This window comes from Andrena cerasifolii, chromosome 9, assembly GCF_050908995.1.
Source record: "Andrena cerasifolii isolate SP2316 chromosome 9, iyAndCera1_principal, whole genome shotgun sequence".
In the NCBI taxonomy this organism is placed as follows: Eukaryota; Metazoa; Arthropoda; class Insecta; order Hymenoptera; family Andrenidae; genus Andrena; species Andrena cerasifolii.
In genome coordinates this window covers 15,734,219-15,758,610 of record NC_135126.1, presented here as the reverse complement: position 1 = coordinate 15,758,610, position 24,392 = coordinate 15,734,219, and the positions used below count along the sequence as shown (strand labels likewise).

At 41.9% G+C, this 24,392-nt stretch overlaps 6 protein-coding genes across 9 annotated transcripts; all 6 read left to right on the top strand.

The window, feature by feature from the left end:
- Positions 1-365: 365 nt before the first annotated feature.
- LOC143372857 (splicing factor ESS-2 homolog) lies at positions 366-2,895 on the top strand. Its single transcript, XM_076819470.1, has 3 exons — positions 366-635; positions 1,172-2,330; positions 2,414-2,895. The coding sequence occupies exons 2-3, from the start codon at positions 1,180-1,182 to the stop codon at positions 2,709-2,711; spliced, it is 1,449 nt and encodes a 482-aa protein (XP_076675585.1). The 5' UTR covers positions 366-635; positions 1,172-1,179; the 3' UTR covers positions 2,712-2,895.
- A 313-nt stretch (positions 2,896-3,208) lies between these two features.
- LOC143372854 (uncharacterized) lies at positions 3,209-5,691 on the top strand. The gene is made up of 5 exons (XM_076819456.1): positions 3,209-3,363; positions 3,445-4,009; positions 4,094-4,578; positions 4,684-5,065; positions 5,153-5,691. Exons 1-5 carry the CDS (start codon positions 3,261-3,263, stop codon positions 5,439-5,441), a joined length of 1,824 nt encoding a protein of 607 aa, XP_076675571.1. The 5' UTR covers positions 3,209-3,260; the 3' UTR covers positions 5,442-5,691.
- Positions 5,692-7,002: 1,311 nt separating this feature from the next.
- On the top strand, positions 7,003-7,785 carry LOC143372865 (uncharacterized). The gene is made up of 3 exons (XM_076819482.1): positions 7,003-7,183; positions 7,281-7,555; positions 7,655-7,785. Exons 1-3 carry the CDS (start codon positions 7,034-7,036, stop codon positions 7,773-7,775), a joined length of 546 nt encoding a protein of 181 aa, XP_076675597.1. The 5' UTR covers positions 7,003-7,033; the 3' UTR covers positions 7,776-7,785.
- A 228-nt stretch (positions 7,786-8,013) lies between these two features.
- On the top strand, positions 8,014-12,763 carry LOC143372848 (uncharacterized). Of its 3 annotated transcripts, XM_076819447.1 has the most exons (6): positions 8,015-8,492; positions 8,566-8,631; positions 8,717-10,292; positions 10,335-11,800; positions 11,878-12,062; positions 12,157-12,763. In XM_076819447.1, the coding sequence occupies exons 1-4, from the start codon at positions 8,160-8,162 to the stop codon at positions 10,991-10,993; spliced, it is 2,634 nt and encodes an 877-aa protein (XP_076675562.1). In that variant the 5' UTR covers positions 8,015-8,159; the 3' UTR covers positions 10,994-11,800; positions 11,878-12,062; positions 12,157-12,763. The 3 variants fall into 3 exon arrangements, with proteins under 3 accessions (XP_076675561.1, XP_076675562.1, XP_076675563.1); XM_076819446.1 differs by having other exon boundaries at positions 8,014-8,492; positions 8,717-11,779; XM_076819448.1 differs by lacking the exons at positions 8,015-8,492; positions 8,566-8,631; positions 8,717-10,292 and having other exon boundaries at positions 11,624-11,779.
- A 1,092-nt stretch (positions 12,764-13,855) lies between these two features.
- A4 (apolipophorin-III-like protein) lies at positions 13,856-14,779 on the top strand. The gene is made up of 2 exons (XM_076819480.1): positions 13,856-14,193; positions 14,274-14,779. Exons 1-2 carry the CDS (start codon positions 13,921-13,923, stop codon positions 14,583-14,585), a joined length of 585 nt encoding a protein of 194 aa, XP_076675595.1. The 5' UTR covers positions 13,856-13,920; the 3' UTR covers positions 14,586-14,779.
- Positions 14,780-16,513: 1,734 nt separating this feature from the next.
- LOC143372850 (uncharacterized) lies at positions 16,514-24,387 on the top strand. 2 transcript variants are annotated; one of them, XM_076819450.1, is made up of 10 exons: positions 16,514-16,545; positions 17,234-17,347; positions 17,472-17,580; positions 17,793-18,119; positions 18,207-18,443; positions 18,525-18,852; positions 18,925-19,262; positions 20,995-21,480; positions 21,562-21,730; positions 21,882-24,387. In XM_076819450.1, the coding sequence occupies exons 1-10, from the start codon at positions 16,529-16,531 to the stop codon at positions 22,418-22,420; spliced, it is 2,664 nt and encodes an 887-aa protein (XP_076675565.1). In that variant the 5' UTR covers positions 16,514-16,528; the 3' UTR covers positions 22,421-24,387. The 2 variants fall into 2 exon arrangements, with proteins under 2 accessions (XP_076675565.1, XP_076675564.1); XM_076819449.1 differs by having other exon boundaries at positions 21,562-21,742.
- The last annotated feature ends 5 nt before the right edge of the window (positions 24,388-24,392 follow it).

Here is a 24,392-nt window from a genome sequence, read left to right as displayed (position 1 = left end):
CCATTTTCGTGTCGCATACAACGTTATCGATCGTAATTCTACTAGCGGTTAGAATTGAAATTAAATATTTTTTCCTTACCTAAATTTACCGACTCCGGTTCATCGTTGATTGATTTGAATTAGTGCCAGAGTCAGCGTTCGTAAGTGTAGAATGCGCGTCAAAACCACTGTTTCTTCACAAAGTCGGAATTCCAATGATGCTAATAACTGCTAACTAATCTATAAATATATAAGGATAGGTAGCTACGTATCGACGCGATGAAAAATTTAATCAGTTACCTTAGCAAGTTCCTGTAACGGACACGTAACGACGCCACATGCACTGACGGCTCTAGCAAACTTACTTTACCTTTCGTTGGTTAAATTGGGTTAAATTTAAATCTAACCTTTGCGCGTGAGTGATGTTTGATGTTTTCGTTCAGTATTCTGTATATACCTCAATATACCTATACTCTGCATTGCACTGGATTGTGATTGCAAAAGACGATTATGTGAAAATCGCAAAAGTTTTCAACGATACTTGGTTTAAGTGAAGATATAAATGTAGAAATAAATGTAAACGTACAACATCGACGTACGGGAAAAGAGACAGCGAAGAAGCTTTTCAAGCGCATAACCTAGCTTCCCTTTGAAACGTAAATATAATTTCCTTTATATCTAAATTAAATTTATTGATTGTTCTTTGTAGTTTTGGTATGCGTTTAACCCTTAGTATCATGATTTTTTTATTTTACTCAGAAAAATTCATACCGGTCCAGTTTTGTACACGCTTCATCGTAAAAATAAGCAAAAAATTCCTAGTGTAACATTTTTTTTATATAAATGAACAAATATGGATATAATACCAGTGTTAAACCATGCATAAAGGTACCTATGTATTATAATGTTAAGCCAAGGTATTTTCAGTGGTCCTGGCGAAATTAAGAGTTGTAATCAACAATAAGGGACTGTGTATCACAGTAGAATTTCTACAGATGTATTTCTGCCCTAAGGACACTTGTTACATATGGTAATAATAAAGTAATGCTTTAAAGTTTGTGAAAAAGCCCTCAAATGGCGAGCATGACTTTTTTAATTTGTGTAACCCACGGGTGTTACACTATGATACTGAGGGTTAAAACAAAATAGAAATATCGGTTTACCTCTATGGATCGCATCTTTTTTTTTATAGATTCTACAATGAATTCCCCAGGATCTCAAGCCCTAGAGGCAGCAAAAAATATGAAAGATTTGGCAGTATTTAAGAAGCCGATAGGTGTTGCTAAAAGGCACAGAAGGGTGCGGCACAAAATTTTAGACGAAGATACATACGTAAAAGGAATGGGGGCGATTATACAGAGAGACTTTTTCCCACATCTAGATAAACTTCAAGCGCAGAATCAATATCTAGACGCGCTAGAGCAGAACGATGTGAAAAGAATGAGAGAACTTTATGAAAAGTATAGTTCTGGACGACCGGTAACGAATAGACCCGTCAGTCCTGCGACGTTTGAGACACCCATGAACGAGGTGGAATCAGAGGACGAACAGTTGAAGTCGTCCGAAACGCCGAAAGATACACCTGCTGGCTCGAGCACAAAAGAGAAGAATAAAATAGAAGCTAAAACTGGTTTGGACGCGTATTTAAGCATGCACACGAGCGAGGATAATGCAAGCTTCGAGGAGATGATGGTGGAGGCAGAGAAGAGGCTCAAGTTGAAATTTGCTTGGCTCTACGAGGCCGAGGAGAAGTCATTGGCATTGATGAACGACAAAAGTTCGGACGCTTTAGCTATCGAGAATGGAGATGGGAAGCCTAATCGCTTGGACAGCTGGTATTACAAGAATAAAAATTACATTATGTATGTTCCCGACGGAGTGGAATTAACTCCTGACGAAAGGATAGACCTAGCCAGGAGAAAGCAACTGGTGGTACACGAAAATACCAGACTTCGAACGAATCCATTCAACGAACAACAGAACAAGGACACCATTAACGAGTTGGCAAAGAGTCAGTCGAAGGCAAACGATGGAAAAATCGGAGTGGATGGCAAAGAAATTGTGAGAAACCCAACTCCCAGGATCAATGGATTTAGTTTTGTAGCAACACCGAGTCCGAGACCTGGGGAGTGCGAAAGCCCTTTGATGACGTGGGGTCAAATCGAAGGTACGCCATTCAGGTTAGACGGTGGAGATACTCCTCTATTGAGAACGAGTCAGGGGCCGTCGTTTAGAATGGCAGAACCTCCGAAAAGAGAACAGCTTGCGTTGCAGTTGGCAGAAAAAGCTGGTGAAAGACACAGGGATAGGAAAACTAAAGCGTTGGAAGCGGCACGAAGATCATTAGCGACGTAATTATTCTCTTTCTATACCTATGCGTAGATAATTTAAGATAATGCATGCTGCATGTTACATGGACTGTTTTGTTCTGCAGGCCTTCACCAAGATCAACTATAGACCGTTTGAGTACCATGTCTCCAGCGGCTAGAAGATTAGCTACTCAAAAGCTGCGCATCGCGAGTACACCATCTCCACGAAGAGCTCTGTCATCAAGAACACCGTCCATAGGTGTTAGAACACCGGGCACTCCAAGAATAACTACACCCTCGAAATCTGAGAATCGCGTTGAATCTGAAAACAGTAGTACAAGGTGTCAAGGTCCTGTTCTCACCGACAATCTACTTAATTTACCTCTCCAGAGACAAAGGGCGGCGGATTTTTTTAATAAATAAAACGCATGAAAACTTATCAAGTACTAAAACCTATCCAGTACTAGTGTATGATATTGTAAATATATGTATTATGCCTACCTCTGAATGAGAAATACTAACTTATAATGTAACCGCCTACTGTTTATATGCTAAAGTTATTATTTTCTAATAAAATATAAAACAAAGTGATGTTTGGCGGTAGGAAATAGTTTGTTAATCTTGAATAAATTCAACATACATTACTGAACTGAAATACTCTTGCACGAGCAAAGTAGTAGGTACTTGAATTCATCTCACCGCATGTCCACATTAATATAATACAGCCGTAACGCGGACACACACGTTTGCCATGTAAAAAGAATTTTCATCTCTCCATTATTCTGAAACACGAATACAGGAAGTTTGAAAAGTATGTTTAGGTAAGCGTTTGTAACAGGAAATACAATACGACTAAGTACGCGGATATTATTGTTACGGATGGCGCAATTCATTTCTGGATTCAAACCATTTTCGTGTATATAAGGCAATCGGAATGGAGGATATGGCAAACGAAAGAAGATCCTCGTCGATATGAAGCCTTGGACTTTGAATAGAGTTTTCGTGTTGGCGGTGTGCTGCTTGTTGATCGTTCAGGCAGAACAGCAACGGTGCAAATGCGGAGGTTTGGGATCAGGTAAACGACCGAATTCAATTCAGCTTATTAGCGTAATGTAACTTTAACTTACAACTCTCTAACGCTCTCTATTGATTCTAGGTACAAATCCTTGCACCTGCAGCGAGACTCTTGTAAAGGCCGCAAACTTACCGAAACCAACGTACTACGCATCACCGCAACAAATTAACGATGCTGCTGTTGCGCGTAACAATATAATCCTTGCACCTGTCGCTACTCAGGCTCAGGCCGGTTGCTCCAACTCGCAGCAAATCACCAGCAATTCTGAATCTATTACATACAGCAACAGTAACTCTAATTCTTACGTCAACAGTAATTCAAATGCATACAGTAACAGCGATTCTTTGGCATCTTCGGCATCTGCGGTATCTTCGGCATCTGCGGTACCTTCGGCATCTTCGACATGTAGCGGCAGCAGCTCAGTTGCATATAATAGCGATGAATCTATCGTGTACAGTAAGAGCGACTCGAATGCATACGGCAGCTCTTCCAGTTCTTCTGGTTCGCCTGTTGTTTATAACGACGCCGCCGTACCTGTCGCTGATGCTTCGAGCAGTAGCAATTCTGGTTGTGGTTGTCAAAAGCAAAACGTGGAAGCTCTAGAAATTGATGTCCCGACAAATTCCAATGGCAACATTGTACCAAGGTATTTAAAGACTTTTGCTTCTGTCGAATTTTGGGAATCGTGTCAGTTCTCTCATTCTAAAATGTTTAAAATGGCTGTTTGCAGATTTCCACCAGTCGGCGATCTGTGTTATCCCCTTGACATCGATGCGCGGAGTGGAAAATTGATAGAGAAAACCACAGTAATTCCGGCTAATCCTGGCAAAATCGTATGCAACAGTTGTAATCCGTTGGCTCCTTATGAAATATGCGTGAATGCGCAAACTGGAGAGGCAACGAGCAGGGCACTTGTGTCCAGCTCTCCGGCTGAGTCCAGTGGATCCGCTTCTATAATCTTTGGGAAAGCAAATGTTGGTGCAGCTAGTGGGACGATAAGTGGAAATTTGAATTCGGGAATTTTTGCTGCATCCAGATCTGGAACGTATGGAAGCTCAAACTCTGGATCGGTTGGATTTGGTCGGCCAACCTCTGGAGTATATAGTTTACCTCGTTTACTGTATGCCGCGGCCGGTTCAAACGCTGCCAGGGGACAAACGCAGTACTCGGAAATAACTAGAGGCGGCAGCTTCTCAGATTGTGACGATGACACAGGTTCGAATGCTAACTGTATCATTTCATGATATAAAAATGAAAAATCTCATTGTCGTTGCTACTCGACTGATAGAAAGTAATACACACCATTTGGGTATTTTGCAGACGCAATTAATGGAGACTCGTATCCAGAGGTGCCAGCAGACGCGGTTTCTCTCACTCTTGCGTACAAAAACCTTCGCGCTCCGAATGTAATTTACAGGCAAGGGAAGCAATTTGTACCGGAAGACAAATTATCGTTCGGCCATCGTACCGTGCCAAACGACGCGAAATATGACAAGAAACTTGCCGATATCGCGGAAGAAAAGCTCGTGACGGTGGAGAAGCCTGTCGTGGAACTGAAAATAGCACCTCCAAGAACTGTCCTTATGGGGTCTTATGACGAACGAGAAGAAGCTAAACTCGCCGAACTTGAAGCGATCGAACGCGAGAGCATAACGCGAGAAGAAAGTGCGGATCAAGTGGCAGAGAGCCTCCTCACTTACAGGTAAGTCCGATCGCTAGAAATATGTATGTGAATTGTGATTTGCGAAGCAACTATCTGCTAGCTAATGCATATGTCAACCGTTTCTAGGGACCTCGGTTATGCACCAGTCGGTTCGGTTTTCGCCAAATCAACAAGGTACAACGGAATAATCAACGGGGAAATAAACGATAGCTCGGAACAACCATGCGGTCCGTTAGGTCCACCGATACCAGATTACGTTCCAGGCTCGGTAGTAGTCCAACAAGAACTTATCGGCAACTTGCCTGCAAGCCCTACCGCTGGAGACATCAATCAAAGCGTAGAGATTCAAAGTGTACAGACAAATCCCAGACCTTCTCCAAGATTTGGATTTTATAAACAGAGATTCTACGAATAATGTAATATCCGATCTCTTTAGTTTTAATAATTCCAAGTCATACTAGAAAGCGTTATTGTATGATTGCGCGTCTCGAGAAACGATCGTGATAAATTGAATATTCTCCATGAAAGCATAATGCCTCTTTTCTTATGCGACGCAATATGAACGCAAAGGGATCGAATATGATGTGTGTAAATGGCAGACGCACCGCAACGCAATACCTATAGATGCTCGACGATGATAATAAAAAAAATTCTTCAAATATTAATTTTGTGTTTCTTACTTTGTTACTAATAGTTAATAATACATACTACTCCGACATATCTATTCGCCTTTATTTAAAATAATTTAGTAGGGAATAGAAATATGTACTAGCACTTTCTCCCATACCTACATCTTACCGCAATAAAATAAATTTACCTACTTAATTAATAATAGATTTATTAACTGGTTGATTTGCATATTACATTCTTGGCTACTTACGTTCTACGCTTTAACAAGAAAGTTCATCAACTTGCAATAATAACGCACGATTCTGTAAATGATCTTGTGACTTGCGCTGGCGAGGATCTTTCGTTCCATTTAGAGTGTTTAGACGTCTCGTTTATGTCTCACAGTCATAGCCCAGAATAGCGTAAATTGTATTTAAAATTAAATAAATCGGCGAGTTTTATTGCTGAGAAGAACGGAGCCCGTTTAGTTTGCATTTCGGAAAGAGTCGGAATAGATTTGAAAGATTTGTGGAATTACGAATCGCTTGTGATTGATAATTTGGAAGAGAAGAGGATAATATTTAACGGTGTTTGTTACGGCTTTGCTGTACTTAGGTACATGGAGATTTACGATGTTCCTTCGGCCTCGACTTCCGTAGTTTAAGCGAACCTGTCAGCACCTCGTGAACCACCCTTTCTAGAGTGCGGGGTAAGGGGAGCTTTTCATACGAGCACCACATGGCAGACCATGATGATTGTCTTGAAAGAACTATAACGTCTGTATCTGTATTCTGTAGATAGAACGCGCGCGTCACTATTTAAGGAACCACCATTATACTTTCTTCTCCTTTTGCGTTCTCTCCTCTTCTCTTTTCTTTTTCTAATCATATCTCTATAGGTACTTTGCTACACGCGTGACTTTGACCTTTCAGTCACGTATCTCACGCTCTTATTTCATCTTTCTTGTTAAACTTGGGCCTTCTGCTTTACGTCGATACCGCTTGATCCAAGATATTAACCGGTATCGTCTGTACGAAGCGTTTTTGCGTTTACCAACCCGACGCCAACCATTTAATTTACCTATAAACTATACGGTTCCGTGCTGATGGCTGTGTAGGTATAACGCAATTATATTTTAAACTCGCAACCAGAGGTACGTGCGTTTCATCTCCGTCTTCGTAAACACTCTCGGAGCTGCTTCAGCACGTACGAGAATTGCGAAATTTTTTTTTTTTAAACAATAATCATGGGTTTCCCGCCAGTTCACTTCCTTTATACTGACAAATTGCGAAACTTGTACTTGACCTGACTGGACAATCTGGCGACAAACAGGAAGAGGAATCACTTTTAATGGGCATATATTAAGAACGCAAGATTGTAACCAGCAGATGTGGCGAGATGAGTTCGAGAGCAAGGATTTGGATTTTCATCGCTTTTTGTTCAATCGCGAATTTAGAAAGGTGCTACAGTTATGTCGACGATAGAGCCAAGATAGTGACGTACGGCGAACCGTGCGTTGAACCACGCCAATTGCCGATCAAGATCGAGGTACAAATTAGCGTCTATTAATTTCGCACTTTTAATCGATCGAGTCTGCTCGAAACATGTTTATCGTAAGTATAACTTTTTCATGAAACACCATCAGGGGCCGATGCCGCCCACGGAAGAAGTCAAGGTACCTGTGTCGCTGGATTTTAGAGTTATTTCGGACATGTATGTACAGCCTCCGCGTCCCGCCGAATACCCAATTGCCATTCAAGTGCCATGTGCTACTGAATCGTTATCGAAACTGATCGCAACAGAGGACCCTTTGCGAGGAAAATCTTACGCGTACAACAGCTACGTGCCTCCCGCAGCCAACCCACTACCCCTTCCAAAGAATTACGACTTTGCAGTGGATATTCCAGTCGCGACCAAACAGTAATTTCCATCGCTACTAGTTTATAAAACCCCCAACTCTCCAATTCACCTACTTGCGACTCTAACTGACTTGTGCTTTTTTTCTTTTCCCTTCTGCAGAATTGCTTGCGAACGATCCGAAGAAGCCGTTCCCCGGCTGAAGGGTCTTGTACCTCGGGTTGACAGAATACTCGTACCTGCGTGCCAGCAGTCGTCATCGTGTCCATGTTCAGTTAATTAACAAATATGAAAGTTATATAAATGATGCGCTATTGTGAAAATATAAGAGAGAGAGAGGGAGAGATGAATAAAACCCAAGTACCTACGATCCGTTTAAACCTTTCACTGTTTTATTACAGTCACTGTTTAGTCGCTAGAGTGTTAAATCGAATATAAACGAAATGATTACTGGACATAGAACGCGTACGAATAATCAGACGGAGTGAAATACGTGCTCGTTTAGGTTTACGAATTCCCTTAAATCGAGATGGATAATTTAAGAAGGAGCTTCTGTCCGAAGCAGCACAAGTTTTGCCATCGTATAGATTAGTAATCTCAATTGTTGTCAAAGTTTCGCACGATCTGCGTGCTCTCTGTTGAAAGGAGATATCAATTCTGCGAGTATATGAGGCTATCCTCGCCGATCGGAATCAATCAGTCTGTACCTGTTGGAAGAATGAGGAACGGCCGTTCGACGATCTGTCTCTCCTGCGTGCTACTATTCGCCACTCTTAGTTTAATTTCTGCAAATGACAATGAAGCTATCGGAGCAGGAGCAGTTAGCGAAACCATAGGCATAGGAGATTCGCCGTTCCCATCTGATCGAGCAAATCCATCCGACGATCCAGGATCTGTGCAGTCTGTTCAGACGTCGACGGAGGAGACAATTCTATCTAAGGCAACTACTATTCTAGACGACACAAATGCCTCAAACAATGAATTGGAGCGGAGGGAAAAGGTACCGATTATATTATTTTTCACTGATTACAAGTACCTATGTATACCTACTCTCTGTCTCGCAACCACCCTAGATGCCCGACGCTAGAGGCCTGTCCGTGTCAGATATAAATGATATAACGTTGGAAAATATAAAAGAGGTACTACAGTTTATCGTTAATCATTGGTGCGATTGATGTTGCAAGTAAATAGGCGAGCACGCTAAGGAAACTTAAATGCTTTTAGAAGGATGCAGGCGAAGCGATCAAGTTGCCGAAACGTCATACAATAGGATGGTTGCCCGATGAATTCCCCGACACGCAACTGCAAAGTTGTTCCTGCAGCGAGGAAGCTTTAAACTTTGGCCACGAGTACAGGTTGGGAGTGATTATCCACGAGATCTTCTGCGAAGCGAATAAGCTGCTTCACTACTTGGTACTCGCCGGTAAAAATTTGAAATTTGAATTTCTACCGAAATTACCGCTACCGTTCAACGTAGCAGAAGGCGAAGCGAAGAATGTGTTTTCGTTGCGCAACATTCTACTAGGCGAAACTCTGTTCGAAATCGTGGAGCAGAGTCTGGGGGGTCTGCAGGTATTCTTAGAGGATTCGGAGAACCTCCTGCTTTTATTCGACAGAATAAGAAAGTGCATCCCTCTGTCTAGCATTCGAGAGACTTTGGCCGTACTGAGAATCGCGATTAAAAAATTCTTCTCTCACATCCGAGGATTTGCCATCGACCTCGGACCACATTTCGGTATAAGTGTAAATATGGATATTTTAGGGGAGCTCGGGGAGGTAATTGTTGTAGCGGAAGAAATCCTATTGAAATTTTTTTATGAATATTCGCCGAGCTCTCTCGAGGGATGGATGAACTTATTGTCGGAGGTGGTTTCAATGCTGGAACTTCTATTCGAAAAGCTCTCCAATCCTGAATGGTTTTATCGATTCGCGGTTCTTTTAAAAACATTCGCGTATACTGTGCACGGTTTTTATTGCGGGTTCTACGCTTCCGGATTTCCGCAATCTATTGGCTTTGCTCCATCTTTCATAGGAAATTTCTTTCTAAACACCTGTAAGGCCCCCATTGCGGAAAATGGAGAAGGACCTTCGTCGTTGGTTACAGTCGTTCCAGATATTCCAGACGTTACGTGGATGGGGCAGAAAACGAACGGGCAAAACGACTGCCCGATCTTTCCAGATATTAGCTCCGTAAATGTTGGGATGCAAAGTTCGATACCTCAATCCGTAATAGCCAGATTAGAAGCATCTGCCAAGCATTCGCAGTATCAAAGATCACACGATTATTTAGTATCAAATGTTAGAAACGGCATAACAAATAGATTTCCGTTTCAGCCAAAATGGTCGGTGAATAATGCCGAGCCCTCTAGCCTTGACTCATCTTTGACAAATAATCCGACGTTTAACGAGCCATTCCAATCGTTGAATTTACTCTCAGCACCTCTACAACAAGCTACACCACCACCCCCTTTACCGATTCCCACTGATATGTCACCGCTCAGTCACGAACCGTCGCCGTCGCCGTCGGATTTAAGTAGACCCGACGCATTGCCCCCATATAAGAATTCGGCAGCTGACAAATACGATCAGCTGCTTCCAGACGCTCCTGCAACCGAGACCTACGACGATCCGTCCGAATTTACATATTCCCCCCCGAGTGAGGCAATACAAAATTCTCAGGACGAGGGCAATTCGGATCCTGTCATTCCACTGTTACCGCCACTTCCGTTGTTTCCAGGGGGGGCAAGTGTTGAAAACGGCTCCTCTGTCGACAGTATCGACACACCGCAATCGGAATCTTTCCCCCGGGAAACAAACTCCTTCTTAGGTTCTATAGAATCTTCCGATACTACCCCGCGCAATGTATCGACGCTTCTATCGATTGCTCAGCAGAAGGCTCATCAGCCGATTTTGCAATCACTTTTGTCAGTTCCGCAAGTAGGAACTTTTCAAAGAGACTCCTCGGCTCAAGCTTCAGAAACTCCTTTGGAGACAGAAGCCTCGCAGCCAAGTTCTCGCGTTACCAACGCTTTCCTTAATTTGCCTGAAAAGGTCGCTTATTTTTACAAACATCTCTATCCGCAGTTGCAACGACTGCAACACGGTAATAGCGGATCAGCGTTATCACCGAATACAGCCGAGAAGAAACTTGCTAATCCCTGCGGTACGGTGGCTTCTCTGCCCGCTGTATCGGAACTTAATAACGTTCTGAAAGGCGTTGCAGGGTTGCAGTTTCCCTTGGAGTTTCCTCGCAACGAAATATCGTCCGCCTTAGGTAATGTTGCTTTAACGCCCGGTGATGCGGTAATTATCATTCCAACCAACGGTTTAGTATTAATAGGACGCGTAGTAGATACGGTTAGCCAGATTAGTTTCAATGTGTACAAGTTGAAATCGATGTCCACAAGTTCTCAGGGCCGCGCGAAGATTTGGCATCTTCGATTCAGAGATATGCGCAATCCGATATGCGAGCAACAATTGCAGTTACTTTCTCAGAGCTAACATTTTCCAGATCTAAATACGTAGGTATGTAATTTTATTGAAACAGCTGTGTATAATATCTAGCGTGCAGCGTATTCGCCGTATTTCTAAACTTTGTACATTCTAGAATTATTAATTTATTTGTGAACCTATCGAAATAAAGTTATTTATTGCTGGAGAAGGAGCTTGTTTAATTCTTGGAAACACTGTCAACGATTTTACAGGGGTTTCGTTAGCGTTACGCGTCGTTGCGTAATCGCGCGAGCATTGAGAATTGAAGAGTTTGCTGACGATAGAAACGAAAAGTTTCGATCGGTACGGTACGACGACGATGGAATCGTAGAAACAGTATCGCGGTATTATTGCACCAGCGAATCAAGGATGAATTTTGTTCGCATCGAGGATTCGTTGAGTTCGAAGAATCGAAGAACCATCGAAAGGAGCCAAGAGGAAAGACCAATTTTAAAATTGCATCAAAGTGAAATCGTTGAAAGACATGCCCAAAGTGCCGTGCTCTATTCCCTATTCGATACTGACAAACTGATTCATGTATTGTACAAAAAAAAAGCTGTGGGAACACGGTGTTGCGGGGGTTATATAATGTCCGGGAAACAAAGATAATCTACCGCAAAAAATGCAATTCATGACGCGACGCGGATTAATAAAAGCAGCTGTACGGCTGGCGAGCAATTCATTTTAGTTTTGCAAGTGGCAAGTGCGAACTGCTGAAGAGGCAGTGCAGAACTACAGAGAACTCATTGTCAATGAACTGCTGGCGACAGTAAAGAATCGAGAATAACGTACAACGTATGTACTACGATCGTACATGTACGTACATAGGTTGCAGGTTCAAAGCCTCAAGTGGTTATTTATCTGATCTTTGATCTTAATTCGTTTTATCGTAGTTGCACTGTTCGGGCGAGGCTTCTAGCAAAGCAGTTTACTGCCGTTCCTCCGACAGAAACTACCTACCTCGTTCTGGTCCGAATACATATACCTACTTAACAGATATTACTAATCGTAAGGTCGCAATATGACCCGATTTCTTCTCTTCGGTGTTCTCCTCGCCTGTCTGTTTTACGCGTTCCAGGTATTTACTTACATACGTATCATAACCGACAAGTCGACACTCGGGGGTGTTTAATCGGTGGATTATTTTACCGATGATTTATTTTACCTTTTAGGCAAATCCGTTGCCGCAAGATGCGGCGCAGCAGCCTCCAGACAGCGATTTCGACCGGATCGCGGAGAAGACCAAGGAAATATGGAATAACGCGAAAGATGCGATCGGGGACCGAGTGCAAAAATTCATGAACGATCCGACCGTGAACGACGCCCTCGAGAGAGCCAAATCACTTCTGAATCAAGGCGGTGAGAGTATTCGCAAGGAAGCCGAGAAGATTGGAGACAAGTTTAATGACTAATCGTGCAGTCTGTGCGCGGCTGTGCGATACGCGATAAAATCCACTCGTTCTTTTAATTCTCAAGCACATTATGTAGTTTCTGTTTTCTTCGCGATTAGAATATTACGCGCGCGCGTGTGTGTATGTATGTGTTTACGCGACTACGCGTACTTAGGTACTACATATGTATGTTTCTCGAAGGCAGCGTCAACTTTGACACGGACATCGAGATACGATAAAAAGAAACTTCATTTTACTTTATCGGAGTGCTAGTTATTTGTATCGCGACTAATCGATCATCGCTGTTATATAATGTACGTGCAACGCTAAAAAAATATATAAAATAGAAATAAAAGAGAAAGATTCGTGTATCCGAACTCATCCCAAAGATTCGTGTATATCTTTAATCTTTATCCCTCGAACGTCTTAAACTGTTTCAAACGTTTCAACGAATGAAAGATTTAAAGGGCCACGCAACCTGCAGATTTTCAAGATTCCGCGATTAAATGTTAACCCTGAGAGTGGGTGGTAATTAGTAATTACATCGAATGAGATGCCAAAAACTGTACGAGCTTGGATGAAATGTTACAGCGGCGATGAGAAAGACAAGTATACCTGGAGTGAAAATCGAGGGAAAGCGTTGATACATGCATAGCTGGATGGCAGAATTAAAATGGTAATGGGTCAAGACCCGTTCTTTCTATTTAACGATCGTCAGCACATGCGTAGATAAGAAACTGCACCGTGTCGACTCGAGAAGAAACGGCAAACGACTTTGTGGCCTCGAATGCTGCACAGCACTAACAGAATCAACAAGTTCATCGATTCTGTAGATTTTTCCATAGACCCTTGTCCCCTTGACTCAGCCACTTACAAGAAACCGTATTTACAAACAAGTTTCAAAGCTCGATTATATACGTATGCACATAATTTTTTTTTGTCTTTTTTTTTTCTCTGATTGTGAGAAATCCTAATGCTCGTTAGCTTTCGCGTTTTCGTGTCGCACCTACATAATAGGTATGTAAGCATTGAACATACACGTTCCAATGCTTGACTGTTAATAAGCTGATGTAACATGTTGGATAGACGAGAGAACGGTGACACAAAATTCGAGATAATTTCGATCAGGATGCCTTGAACTTTAACTCTAAAGTCTAGAGTCTAGACTCTAGAGTATCAGCCAAGTAGCCGTGCCTTTGGAACCAGTAACTAATTTATATCTGATCGTGAAAACCGTGCTGTCGAGTTCTCGCAACTAATTTTATTTTTCGCACCCTACTGTCAATTATCCCAACACATAAAATTTCGAGAAATTCGATAGCAGTTTATTTGCGTAGAATTTCCAGAGGGATGCAAGAATCACAACTGATGCCGGTCACATGTATGTATGCATGTATGTATGTAGCAAGATAAACGACATTGTGCCCTCGTGCACCCCTGATAAGGATCGCCTATAAAAGTGGTAGCTTGCGTGGCTGATGCGTCAGTTACTTTCTAGTTGTTTGGCAGAGTTGTTGTTGGTTAGCTGGATAGCTGAAGAGAAATATGAAGAGGATTTTAGCGATCGTGTTGGCCGTTACGGTCCTGTCCGAGGCTAAAGTCGCGCCACCGGCCACCGCTACCAATTCCGAAACAACTTTTGAATCTCAATTGACCGAGTTCATTGGTCAGGCCCAAGCCAACATCAATAACTTGACCAAACAAATCCAGGAACAACTGAACCTGCCCGACCAGGAGACCATCGTTAGGACCGTGAAACAGCAAAGCACCGACTTCGTTACCAACGTCCAAGCGTACATGCAGAACATGACCGAGGAGGTAAGCAATGAAACGAACGCCCGCGTTATTATAAACATAATTCTTTACGGAGACAACTTGCAAGGGCTTTCCTTTTTCAGGTGAAAAATAAACGTCCCGAGTTGGAATCGATGTGGAACGACGTTAAAGTTAAACTGAATAAGGTCGTGGAGGATATTAACAGCGGAATTCCGAACGCCCAGGAACAGGTAGCCGATTTGCAGGCTAAATTCCAACAAGGAGTTCAGGTGGTGCTCAAAGAATCTGACACCGCCGCCAAATCTTTGGGTCAGCACTCTGGAAAGATCCAGGAAGACTTAGCCAAATTCACGAAGCAAGCGGTCGACATTGCTGTACAGGCGACGCAGAACCTTAATAACCAACTCCAGCAAGCCGCTGCTACGACAAGCTAAACGAAATATTCCAACCTTCGCTACCTATCACGCGTTAAACATTAAACTGTTGCGTGGTAATCAGTACGAATAACAAGGATTCTCGTGTGATTCCTATCAATAGACGTTTCATCATCTATAGTCTACGCTATACTATGCTATTGCTTTATATATCGAATGTAATCATATAAGTTAAATACAACCAATACAAACTCTTCGTTTCCCCATTTTATCGCTCTGTTCTCCGAACGTTCGACGTTTAAAGCGAATCAAATTCTACACCGTATGCATATATGTACGTACTACATACCTACGTATATATAACTGTAGAATGTAGAGTCGATAGAGTCTCGATAAGGCGCGTTGCGATGTATGATGCATAGGAAAGTGGTAATGTAACGTTACCGAGAACGGTGATGTGGCAATCATGCCACTGGGCTTTGCGAAAATCCATTGTGAAATAAGATTTGCGCTTGCAAAGCGGATTACTCGATATTTCAAAATGTAGATTATGTTTGGAGGGGAAGGTGTAGTCAGCGCTAAGCGCACATTGCTTCCACCCAAGAATTTTCGGGCAGCTGGAACCACCGTGTTTAAGCATTGCAACAAGTTCCCTACAGACTGCTGCCCAAATGCCCACGCTTGTACAGTGTACGCTCGTACAGTAATCCTTTGCCACTTTGCTTCTGTTCGAGGATCGGTAACGTTCGTCTTCCCACTCCAAAGGGGAATGACAACGAGCTAATCGAACGGTGATCATTCTTCGTCAAATAGAGTATGTGTACGTACATACTAATTGTAAGTACGTAAATTCGTTTTCGAGAAAATGAAAATATTAACGGTTCTGCGGTTGCTGCTGCTATTGCTTTTCACCATATGTACGGTGAGTGAAACACTTGTTTTTCCTTCGCATCTAAAAGCTGTTTCGTGACTGAACTTTCTTGCCAGCCGGTATTGACGAGTTCCGAGGAGGTACTCGGAAAGGAACGTAAAAACATCCTGGAAAGGATTTCGAGCAGCGTGTCGAGAGTATCGGATGGCCGTACTCGCCGAGCGGATAATATAAACAGGGGGTTCGAGTGGATAATTCGATGCGTAAACATCTTGGGTCAAGTGGACAATTTCATCTCTGACAGGACAAGGAGTATCATTCGAAAATTGCACACCATGTACAACGAAGACGATGCCGATAGAGATGTGTATAGAAATTCCAATCAACGTAAACGACGTAAACGTGTTTCCAGCAATTGAACACGATCAATTAAAAATAAAGTGTTTGTTTGGTGCCTATATTCTATTTGGAATTATCTATAACTACACCCGAAAAGCTTTACTCGGTAACGTAACCGATCAATGGTACCATTTATTGATAGTAATCGATTATGACGCTAAACGGCTAAATCAGACGGTGCCCGATTATTTTGCCGATTCTGTCAGAATATCGATAGGTATTTAAGCATAATGTTATTACAGAAACTATACACATATAGATACGATATATCGAGATCTAATGATCATTATGCATATACCTATGTGTTTACGCATGGCATTAGGAAATTTAAATAATTACAAACGATGTTTGTCCATATATTTTACTTGGCATGTATGTATGTATGTACTTATACTTACTTGTGCGTTGACGCGACGCGACGTTGGCTTTCATAATAATCGGCTAATAAATTGTATGTACCGTGAAACGAAATGAAAGTTAGAAAATGGAAATTCTGGAATTAATTGCGGTTTCGAGGCATTCTTGCTGAGCTGCTGGGCTGCAGAGATTGCCAGAGATAGCCAAATAGGTTATTAAAGGGGAACAATGGAAAAGAAAAGTGACGACTAAAGATGCATTTTCACTTGAAGATCAGCCGTGAGTGGCCGTGGGCCGCTCTAAGGCCGCCGTGAGCATCGGTAACGCGCTATGAAAATGGGTTGCTCTAAGCTCGTGAGTCGTGAGGGAATTGCGGATGATCTTTATCGAAAGGTTGGTGAATTTCTCGCTAGGTAGCGACTGTATCCGACAGTCACCGGATCAGGCTGATCGGGCGACTTGTGCTAAGTTTTATCGTTTACCACATGTTCATTAATTAAATAGAAATATAATAGCTATCGTGAGGAGAATCACACTTGGGGGCTATCATCGTTCGTTTCAGAACTCTGTCGGCGGGAAATTGCAGAAAGGTGATTTCCTGCGCAAGGAGAACGGAGTTACGTCACGCAGCAGCAAGATATCTCGGTGTGTCGGGCTCGGGCAGACACCGTGTTCCCCCGTACGTCTCGTCTCGTCTCCACGAATACCAACGAATACCAAGTGTTCCTGCTTCCTTTACTCGCACTTTCGCGTTTGTGCCTGTCAAAACTCGAAAGTCACGCACACCTTAACTTTCGCGGACGAGTGTGCTTAAGTAACCACACCATTGGCGCATAACCTATAAACGATCGTGATTCGAAAACCGATCGTGAATGTTGATAGTTGTTACGGCCAGTACGGCCTCCTGTCAATCGTTTTGGGGTCGAACAAGATTTCGAATTGTAAGCTCCGCTATCTAACGAGCATTTCGCGAAACTCAATACCACTCGATATACTCCTGTATCGGGACGTTGAATCGCGAAATATTTTTTTGACGTTAAGCAGTTACTGGGAAATTAGTCAAAATTCCGGTCCCGACTAGGAAACGAGAAGGCCCGCAACAAACCGGCGGCAGAAATCCACCAACCACTGGCGAAGAATCCTCGTCGGGTGGCAAAATGAATAGCAAAAGAAAGAATCGTTCCAATACCAACAGGTGCCTCATTTTTATTTCCTTTACTTCCCTTATCTCTGCGATATCAAAATTACTAGAACCCTTCCTCCTTGTCCGTTTTAAACATTCCTTTCAAACCTCTTTACAAGCAGCAGTTTATTTCTAGATCCCCACGTGCCCGAGGTCCACAAGAGAGATGCGTTGCCGCTGAAGGTGTATATAACAACGCCCACTTCATGCATGCGATAACCAGCCACGTTGGCAATATTGTACAGGTATCCAAACTTATTTCACAAACAAAAGGATCCAAACTCTCAGATATTACTGAGTAACGATGGGTCCGGGTATAATAGTATGTAATAGGTTATTTCTCGATATATCTACTTAGCAGCAGACGTGACTACGTGCGATATGAAATGACTGCTCGTCCCTTACTTTTTCTTCACTTTATAATAAATATTACTGTAACTTTCTATTTTTATGACAGATTCAAACGCTGAATGGCTCGGTATACGAAGGTATTTTTCGCACGTTCTCCAGTCAGTTCGATGTTGTCTTAGAAATGGCGCATCGCGTAGAAGGTTCGGGGAAGATAAGCGTAGAAAGCGTAGTAGAAAAATTAATTTTTAAGCCACAAGATATCATTACTATGTCTGCCAAGGATGTTGATCTAGACTATGCTATACGCGATACATTCCAAACGGACACTGCTATTAGTAAATACAATGGTGTAATTGGTGAAAAAGAATTAGAGCCTTGGGATGCTCCGCCTGCTACTATGAATGGGGATGATTTGGAATTGGATGGCACTACTGTGAGTATTTACTACAAAAAGGAAAGAGAAATACATATCAACATTTAATTAAAACACTCTGAAACTTGTATGCCAATTTTTTTTTAGAACGGGTGGGATGCCAATGACATGTTTCGTAAAAATGAACAAAAGTACGGAGTTCAGACAACCTACGAACCAACCTTAGCTGCTTATACTTTCCCACTTCAAAGAAAAGATACGAAAGATTACAAGGAACAAGAGCAAAAGGCTGCAGAGATAGCGAATGAAATAGAATCGCAGCCAAATCACAAAGCCAGATTGGAGCTTGAAAACGGCGACGAAGAGGAAAGATTTGCAGCTGTGGTGCAGTTTATTGCTCTATTGTCATAATTATCTAACAAATCGTGGAATTAGCTATCTTCTATTAATGACGCATCATTTTAGGTGAGACCCAACGAGGGTAAATATATTCCACCTCCCCTGAAGAAGAAAAATGGAAATACTGGAAAGTTAATAAGATCTAACGAACCCCCACCTTCGCCAGGACCTGCAACCACCAATAAGAATGTATTTAATCAGCAACCTCCGTCCAATGTGAATGTAAACATTCCCCCATCTTCTAACCTTCCTATTGGAATGCAAAGCGCTCATCCTTCGGTACAACATCCGGTACCGTTAAATATGGGAATGCCACCTAGTGGAGTGGTGGTCACGTATAATAATCCTCCACCACCATTTGTGCCTCCATCAGCATCGCAGCCAGCACCACCAGGTATACTATTTTAAATGATATTTCATATATTGAAGATTTTATATATTTAACGAAATGTTATTGCGTGCGCAGTACCTGTGATGCAACAGACACAACAACAATCTCAAGCTACTCCTATATCACAAGTGAGTTTCCCACCGCAACAACAGCAAGCACCGCCATCTAAGATAAACACAGACAAACGAGAACGTCCTGGTAGACAACAAGTGTATCAAGCTGATAAAGCGCCACCAGCACCATTTCCTCAAACGAACGTTGCTGCGTCTCACCAGCAGCAGCAGCAGCAGCAGCAGCAACAACAACAACAACAACAACAATCGTCGCATCAACAACACGGTCAATTACAACAGCAAAATTCCGTAGAAGGGCAGCGGTGTGACATAGTTCCGCATAAATCGGATCACAGAAAGGTAATATCCCAATTATGAATCATGTTTTGAAGTATTATAGTAATAAAATTGTTACGAGCCGGGGCTGCGGCAACGCGAGAGGCCGGCGTGATGCGTATTTCCGAAGGAATACGGTTCATGAGTTTGTTAGTTATAGGGATTGCAAATTTACCGACTTTTTCAATTACCTATAATTCCGTAATTTTTTCAATCAAAACCGGTTTACTGGTAATTTACCGGTAATTTTTAAAGGTATTGAAAATATATGAGTAAACATTACAAAAAAAAATCAATGAAAAGAATCTTAACTTACACACATAATTAAATAATTTTTATTTAACAATTCTTTTTAACAAATAAGCACGCGAAAAACATAATTTGTCCAAACTTTGTTTTCCTGATAAATCGCTCTCTCCGATTTTACACTTGTTGGTCGGGTAGTCCTTAAGAAATCATATGCCATTTGTAGATATTTTTTCTTTACTTTTTCTACTTGAAAATACGACATGTTTGATGGCTTGATTCAGATTTTTAGTTTTCTTTTGGATCAGAGTTGGTTCTTTATGAGATAGTTCGGTTTTCGTCTGTATTAATGTTTGAAGTTTTTTTCACTGATAACGACGGAATTAATAAACGCATATATGCGCTACATTGCTATACATAATTTATGGAATTACCGGTAAAAATTTTAGGGTATTTCTCGCGATTTACCGGTATTGCAATCCCTAGTTAGTTAGGTGCGCGGACGAACCTGATGCGAAATCAGGGAGCCTCTAGGAATGGAGTCAAGCGTGGACGAACCTGATTTTAATAATCGGGGAGCCGCAGGAGGGTGAAACGTTGTGAACGAACCCGATGCGAAATCGGAGAGTCACTAGGAAGAAATTCACAGACGAACTCAACGCGTAGTCGAGAAGCTGCTAGGAAGCTGGATTATTCACAGGCGAACCCAGTGCGAAACCAGGGAGCTGTTCGGAGGGTGGTAAATTTACAGACAAACCTGATGCAAAATCAGAGAGTCGTGGGAAATGTTAGTGATGCCTCGTAACTCTTAATTAATGTTTGATACAACTCGAACGGCAAAGTTGTATCGGTGGGTATGTGCTACTACTATTATAAGGATCGATGAGTAAAATATGGGTTTAACGAATCTACTCGATTTACACGTGAACACCATTTGTATATTCAATAATTAATTATTGTACAGATGTAAGTGTCGCGGTTAATTAATTAAATAAATAGTGTAAGTTACCACTAGTTTGCACGGTGTTGATGCACTGACAGTGCGGGGCATAAGAGTGGCCATTTCAATATGCCAAATAGAATGTAAACCAAACTCGCGGATTCTATGAGGTTAACTGTGATTCTGAAGGGGACTCGAGCCCGATCTTAGTAGATTTAACCAGCTCTGTACGAGCGTGACACGACGTGACTTTACGCGTGATTGTATAGCTTTGAACCGAAGAGGGTTGAAACCAAAGGGTTTATATAGTGCCAAAATGAGTGGGGATTCGCTAGAAATCTCCATATAAGGAAATCCTAGGCGTCGTCCGTCGTCGTGTCACTCCCGTTCTCATGGTCGCGATCCAGCTGGCCGAGATCATGACCCCTATTACTGGTATGTGATAACCGAAAGGCTTTTAGGGCGTTTTCCCTTCGCAGACGCGAGCTTGAAAAAACGGTTGAGAGCGGCGTATGGGAAAATTCCACATACGTAACAAAATGATTACATGAAATTGATACGTTATTAAAGGTTCCAACACCGCGCAGTAGGGATGATCAACATTCAGACTTGAGGCAATTTGCAACGGATTTCAAATTAGCAGAAGCACAAGCACAAGACACGCCATCAGTACCGAGAAAGCAACAGCACCAACATCAGCAGGATTCGCATTCTTCGTCTCAAATTACTCAAACGCATCATCCGGCAGCCCATCAACACCCACCGCCGCCACAGTCGCAGCAGCAACCGCAACAACATCCGAATCCGCAGCAGCAACAGCAGCAACAACATCAAAATCAGACGGTTCAAGAAGAAACTGTGGTGACTAGTAAACCACCACCAGGCCCGTTATCTGTTCGATCCACCAGTCCTCCCCAAACACAACAACAAACTCCAACAAATACACCTACTACTCCACAAGAACCTACCGTCGACAAAATTACCACGGCTTTCAAAAAGTCAACGTTAAATCCAAATGCTAAAGAATTCAATCCAAACACAAAACCTTTCACACCGGTAAGCTGATGATTTCTCGATATATGTATAAGTTAAATGAGAATTGACTAATAATTTGTAAATGTTAACGTGTATTTTTAGCGGTCTCCTAGCACACCGACACCCAGTAGACCACACACTCCGCAAACACCACAATACACTGGAGCAACAATGCCTACGACTGTGGTTATGCCTGCATACGTAATGACTAGCCAACCGCCAACTGCATTCAGCCAACCACCGGCTCAACCTGTGACAAGGTTCCGGAAGGGTCAGTATCTAGGTATCCGCCGCATTTTATTTTCAATTCTCTATTTGTTAATGAGTCGTTCACTTGTTGTACCACGTTAAGAAACAGAAGAATTATTTCTAATGGTTAGAATGTCTATAAGAGGAAATATATTGCGTTGTGATTATTTCAGTGCCGGTGATGCATGCGCAGCATCGCGCGCAAGACATAGCTTCTCAAATGCAAGTGGTAGCAGCGACTGGACAGCCTTTAATGGCGCCGGCCCCTTTGCATCCACCATTCCAGGTGCCTTATCCTGGCCAACCAGCATATCAACAGATGGTACGCATGGTTCAGGCTCCACCACCACCTCCACATATGGCTACACCTTATCATCACCATGACTCACCAGGACCGCAGGCCCCTGGTATTCAGTACATGGGTCCACATACGCATCCACACCCACACGTTGCCCAACAACCACCAAGCCAGACACCTTCTCCAGCTAATCCCAACCCACCACACACACCAGGCACTTACAACCCTCCTGGTACTCCACAACCCACATATCCTCCACCACCTCCTCAAGGTCATGCTCCAAGCTATCCAATAATGTGTCCTATAATTCCTCCTCATATACCGATACCACCGCAGCACATGCAATACCTACCACCGCAACCACCTCCTGGAGCGCAGCAAACTATACCAGTGATTTTGCCGCATAATCAGTAGCTGCGTACAGAAATGGATGAAGAATGAGAGAACTACTAGTATTCTACAGAGGTAGAATAAGGTTTACAAATTCAAGTTACTTTCACGATGGCATTAGGCACTCGAAGAGGCTTTCACTTATTGCTTGTAATCTTACATCGATACAGCTATAAGCAACTGTGTAAGTTTTATCTTTTCTGCCTTAACGTCTAAACGTTGTTCGTTTGTTTTTTCTTTTCGTCGTTTCTTTTTTCATTTTTCCTTTTTCGTGTTTCATAGTAATAACGATATCATTCCAAACAAAAAGCAATACATACATTAAACTTTAAACTAATTCAAGTACCAAATAGCAATCTTTACGAGGAACAGATTTTATAAGTAGATAAAGTTATATTAAAGTAAAGTAAAGGAAAGTGCTGATCATCTTGAAAGTGACTTCTTTAAGCGGGTTGGCTAATTACGAACGACCCACAAGAATGTTTAGTCCCTCGAATATTATATTTGAATCTTCATCGCACGAGACAGATTTTAATATGCAGTTTACCACTATGCAAGGCTATGAGTTATTAATTTACATATTAAAATAAACAACATGATTTTAAAGATTGATTTGTAGCAAAAGACGGAATGTAAAAAGTAAATCTATCATATAGGTGGTGCCTATATGATATCTTAGAAAACGGAAAAAACTAAAGAGGGACTGTGACTACAAAATGCTGCGAGATATATTCAATTTTAAAAACAATTCAATCTTCGTTATATATAGTAGTTTGCGCTACTTTCTGAACATTTGTTAAGTCGAAATCCAACCTGCATGGTTGGCACAGAGTGCGATCCCACAGGCTGATGGTGTATACATGTACCTTCGAAGATCCAAGTACTCGAAAAGCTGAAAATATCGTGATCATATTACGCGAGTAAAACAATCTTTTTCTCCTTTTTTTTTACATAAAGCAATGATTGGAATTATGTAAAAAATATAATATATGGCATATTTTTCTGCTCATACTTTCGCATGCGATAAATCGCTCCAGCGGACAAAGAATTAGGAACATTATATATATGAAATTACATTAATTATGCAAAGCAGAGAAGAAACGCGGTGGTGAAATAATTGAGACAGAACACTAAATTTTGCAGTATGTTAATGATGGGTTTTGTTATGAGATGCTGGTACATAAAATCCTCGAAGCACAGATCAAGTCGAATTAAAAAAAAAATCGTTTACGGGGAAAAATGGGTCGGGCGAGCTACATGTGGGTGAAAACGACCCGACGATGATTGTCGCGACAAATAAAAAGCATCTGGTTGTACGTGAAGAGGTACAAATGTCCTGTACTCAAAATTCTATTATTTCTTATTGAGCAGTTCAGGGCATAGAATTCCGACGTTATGCGCTAATGTATTAGAAGTGACATTCACAGATTTCACGTGTTTGTTCAACTAAATGAATAACAAGTAAACAAGTAATGAGACAATAGAGGATACTGCTTTATCTGTACTTTCATGTGAAACTCGAATTGCCCGGTCAGTATTAGAATGATTTAATTGCGTATCCTACTACGATACATAGTGGATGCTGTATGATCTGTGAAACATCTCTTTATCAATGAGTTTGCTTTTCTTATGAATAGAAGAAAGAATGTGGAAGAAATTTATATAACTGAAGTAAACATACGAACAATGTTTTATTGCCGTACGGATTGTGAAAAATGCATTGCGTTGCACTTGAAACGATTGTCCTTGAGACAGTTAAATCGATTGTGTATGTACCTCTTACATGTAAACAAATACTGTCGGATGCTATGGCATTGAAAAAGACAAGTTGAACTACGGCCTTAGACCTAGTCGTGTATATAAGAAAAATGGAGGCAAGGACGATCCTTATCTGAGAGATAGTTGAGTGCGTGGCATCGTTAGACACAAATTTTATATCGAAGAGATTTAAAAAAAAAACATCAAAATAAAGTCAATGCGTTAAAAGCCAACTGAT

Coding starts and splice junctions, on each gene's coding strand:
- LOC143372850 (XM_076819449.1), top strand. Junction 17,581..17,792: donor ACGTTGGCAATATTGTACAG/GTATCCAAACTT, acceptor TTTTTATGACAG/ATTCAAACGCTGAATGGCTC. Junction 21,743..21,881: donor CCGGAAGGGTCAGTATCTAG/GTATCCGCCGCA, acceptor TGATTATTTCAG/TGCCGGTGATGCATGCGCAG.
- LOC143372848 (XM_076819446.1), top strand. CDS start 8,160: ATGAGGCTATCCTCGCCGATCGGAATCAATCAGTCTGTACCTGTTGGA. Junction 8,493..8,565: donor AATTGGAGCGGAGGGAAAAG/GTACCGATTATA, acceptor CAACCACCCTAG/ATGCCCGACGCTAGAGGCCT. Junction 8,632..8,716: donor CGTTGGAAAATATAAAAGAG/GTACTACAGTTT, acceptor AAATGCTTTTAG/AAGGATGCAGGCGAAGCGAT.
- LOC143372854 (XM_076819456.1), top strand. CDS start 3,261: ATGAAGCCTTGGACTTTGAATAGAGTTTTCGTGTTGGCGGTGTGCTGC. Junction 4,010..4,093: donor AATGGCAACATTGTACCAAG/GTATTTAAAGAC, acceptor GGCTGTTTGCAG/ATTTCCACCAGTCGGCGATC. Junction 4,579..4,683: donor AGATTGTGACGATGACACAG/GTTCGAATGCTA, acceptor GGTATTTTGCAG/ACGCAATTAATGGAGACTCG.
- LOC143372865 (XM_076819482.1), top strand. CDS start 7,034: ATGAGTTCGAGAGCAAGGATTTGGATTTTCATCGCTTTTTGTTCAATC. Junction 7,184..7,280: donor AATTGCCGATCAAGATCGAG/GTACAAATTAGC, acceptor AAACACCATCAG/GGGCCGATGCCGCCCACGGA. Junction 7,556..7,654: donor ATTCCAGTCGCGACCAAACA/GTAATTTCCATC, acceptor TCCCTTCTGCAG/AATTGCTTGCGAACGATCCG.
- LOC143372857 (XM_076819470.1), top strand. CDS start 1,180: ATGAATTCCCCAGGATCTCAAGCCCTAGAGGCAGCAAAAAATATGAAA. Junction 2,331..2,413: donor GCACGAAGATCATTAGCGAC/GTAATTATTCTC, acceptor TTTGTTCTGCAG/GCCTTCACCAAGATCAACTA.
- A4 (XM_076819480.1), top strand. CDS start 13,921: ATGAAGAGGATTTTAGCGATCGTGTTGGCCGTTACGGTCCTGTCCGAG. Junction 14,194..14,273: donor TGCAGAACATGACCGAGGAG/GTAAGCAATGAA, acceptor TTCCTTTTTCAG/GTGAAAAATAAACGTCCCGA.